General features: G+C 37.8%; 1 protein-coding gene across 1 annotated transcript in view; it reads left to right on the forward strand.

The window, feature by feature from the left end:
• Positions 1–700: 700 nt before the first annotated feature.
• The window catches only part of LOC130805443 (uncharacterized), a 4270-nt gene continuing 2465 nt past the window's right edge, over positions 701–2505 (forward strand). The window contains exons 1-3 of the mRNA XM_057670216.1: positions 701–1018; positions 1196–2338; positions 2504–2505. The exon at positions 2504–2505 is cut by the window's right edge and continues 439 nt beyond it. Coding sequence (XP_057526199.1) covers positions 701–1018; positions 1196–2338; positions 2504–2505 — 1463 coding nt within the window. The remainder of the gene's footprint in view (positions 1019–1195; positions 2339–2503) is intronic.

The following is a 2505-nucleotide window of genomic DNA, read 5'->3' on the forward strand; positions in this document are numbered from 1 at the left end:
GCCTTCCTCTTCGTCTTCGCTTCATCGCTCATTCGCTTGCCTGCTTGGTCTTCGCTTCGTCTTCGACTCTTCGTCTTCGTCTGACTGTCAATCTTCGTCTGACGGTCTGAGCTTCGTCAATGGTGACTTGGTGAGCTTCTTGACCTTCGACACAACAAACAAACCCTAAATTTCCTGCCTTCCTCTTCCTCAATCTTCGTCTTCGTCTTCGTCTGAGACTCTGAGTGTTCGACACTTCGACTGTCAATCTTTCCTCAATCCTCTTCCTGCTCTTCTCCTTGCTGACGAAGTGACGAGTGACGACGCCGGTCGCCGGCTCTAACCCTCTGTTTAAGTACAGTCCCGTCGTCTTCCCGAGTTACCATTGAAGGTACGCAGTTTCTCTTAACTTAATTTTATTAATTTTGTTAATTATCTTATTCTTTTGTTGATTATTCTCTTATGAAAATTCTAAATTTGGATTGTTTTGGGTGAATTGCAACATAATTTGTTGTTTTTTCAACAAAATTATGACGTTTTTTGCAATGGGTAGTGAGATTATTGAATTATGAACTGATTTTTGGTAAGTGAGATTATTGCATTGGAATTATAAAATTTGATGTGGGTTTATAAACTGATTTTTGCATTGGAATTATGAGATTATTGCATTTGGTAAGTGAGATTATTGAATTATGAGTCATATTTTTAATTTAATTAGGAAATGTCAAGTAATTCAAGTTCACCTTGTTCGAAAAAGTCAAAAGTAAAGGGAAGACAACCCGATCTTCGTGAATTATTGTTTAAAAGAATGAAATCCCAACAAACATCTAACGAAGGCAATGAATCTTCTCCTTTAAGTTCCCCTCTAAGTCCTCCTTTAAGTTCCCCTCCAAGTGAAGATGTTAATATGGAAGTAGGTGGTTCAAGTAGTTGTGATGAACCATTGGATGATGAATGGGTGTATGATGTTGAACTTCTTCCTCATGACCCGGGATTGAGGAAAAACATAATGGATTATCCCCCTAATGAAAGAAATCCGGTTAGGAGAGCATATATTCTCAAAAAACCTTGCCAACCAAAAACACATGATTTCCCTCAAAGTAATATCTCCGGTAGGTTACGCCGTTTTAGTTTGAATTGGTTCAAAAAATGGGATTGGCTTGAATATAGTGTTGAAATGGATGCCGCATTTTGTTTTGTTTGTTATTTGTTCAAGAGGGATGTTGAAATTAACAAGGGGGGTGATGCATTTGTTGTCGGAGGGTTTAGAGCGTGGAGTAAACCTGATAGGCTTGAGAAGCATGTTGGAGGAATTAAAAGTGCTCATAATATTGCTTATGAGAAATATGTGAATCTAAGAGATGCAAAGAAGACATCAATTGAATTTGTATTTGATAATGCGAGTGAGGTTCAAATGAACGAATATCATATTCGTTTGAATGCATCCTTAACTTGTTTGAGATTTCTTTTGGGCCAAGGTTTGGCATTCTGGGGACATGATGAAAGTGAGGAGTCATATAGTAGAGGTAACTTTCTTGAGCTTTTGAAGTGGTTGGGGGGGAAGGTTGAGGAAATAGGAAAATATACTTTCCAAAATGCACCCAAAAATTGTCAATTAACATCTCCCAAAATTCAAAAAGACATTATCACTTGTTGTGCAAAAGAGACTACTAAGCGCATAATAGAAGAGGTTGGTGATGGTTACTTTTCTATTTTGGCCGATGAATCAAGTGATGTGTCTCAAAAAGAACAACTAGCTCTTGTTTTGCGGTTTGTTAATAGAGAAAATGGATCGGTAGTGGAACGCTTTTTAGGCATTCTACATGTGGGTGATACTACCGCTTTGTCTCTTAAAAATGCCATTATGTCCTTGCTTATGGAACATTCATTGAGTCCTTCCATGATAAGAGGTCAAGGGTATGATAGGGCAAGTAACATGAGGGGTGAAATCAATGGCCTCAAGACTTTGATTATGAATGATACTCCAAGAGCCTATTACATTCATTGTTTTGCTCATCAACTTCAACTAACTCTAGTTGCGGTTGCTAAAAAGAATGTTAATTGTACTTGGCTTTTTGACGTACTTGCAAACTTGTTAAATGTGGTGGGAGCTTCTTGTAAGAGAAGAGACCTTATTCGAAAAAACCAAGCTCAAGTAGTGGCTCAAGCTTTGGAAGTGGGGGAAATTGAAAGTGGATCGGGTTTGAATCAAGAACATGGTTTGAGTAGGCCGGGAGATACACGTTGGGGATCTCATTACAAGTGTCTAATAAGTATCATCAACTTGTTTCCTTCAATTGTTAAAGTGCTTGAGGAGATTGGAGAAAATGGCTCTCCGGATGATAAGCTCAAAGCTCAAGTTGTTTTAGGATCTTTGGAGTCCTTTGATTTTATTTTTATGGCTCATTTCATGTTTACTATTTTTGGCTACACTAATGATTTATGTGTTGCTTTACAAAGAAAGGAACAAGATATTGTGAATGCCATTAGCCTTGTTAAAAGTACAACGAATGTGTTGCAAAAGAT

This window comes from Amaranthus tricolor, chromosome 2 (assembly GCF_026212465.1).
Source record: "Amaranthus tricolor cultivar Red isolate AtriRed21 chromosome 2, ASM2621246v1, whole genome shotgun sequence".
Classification (NCBI taxonomy): domain Eukaryota; kingdom Viridiplantae; phylum Streptophyta; class Magnoliopsida; order Caryophyllales; family Amaranthaceae; genus Amaranthus; species Amaranthus tricolor.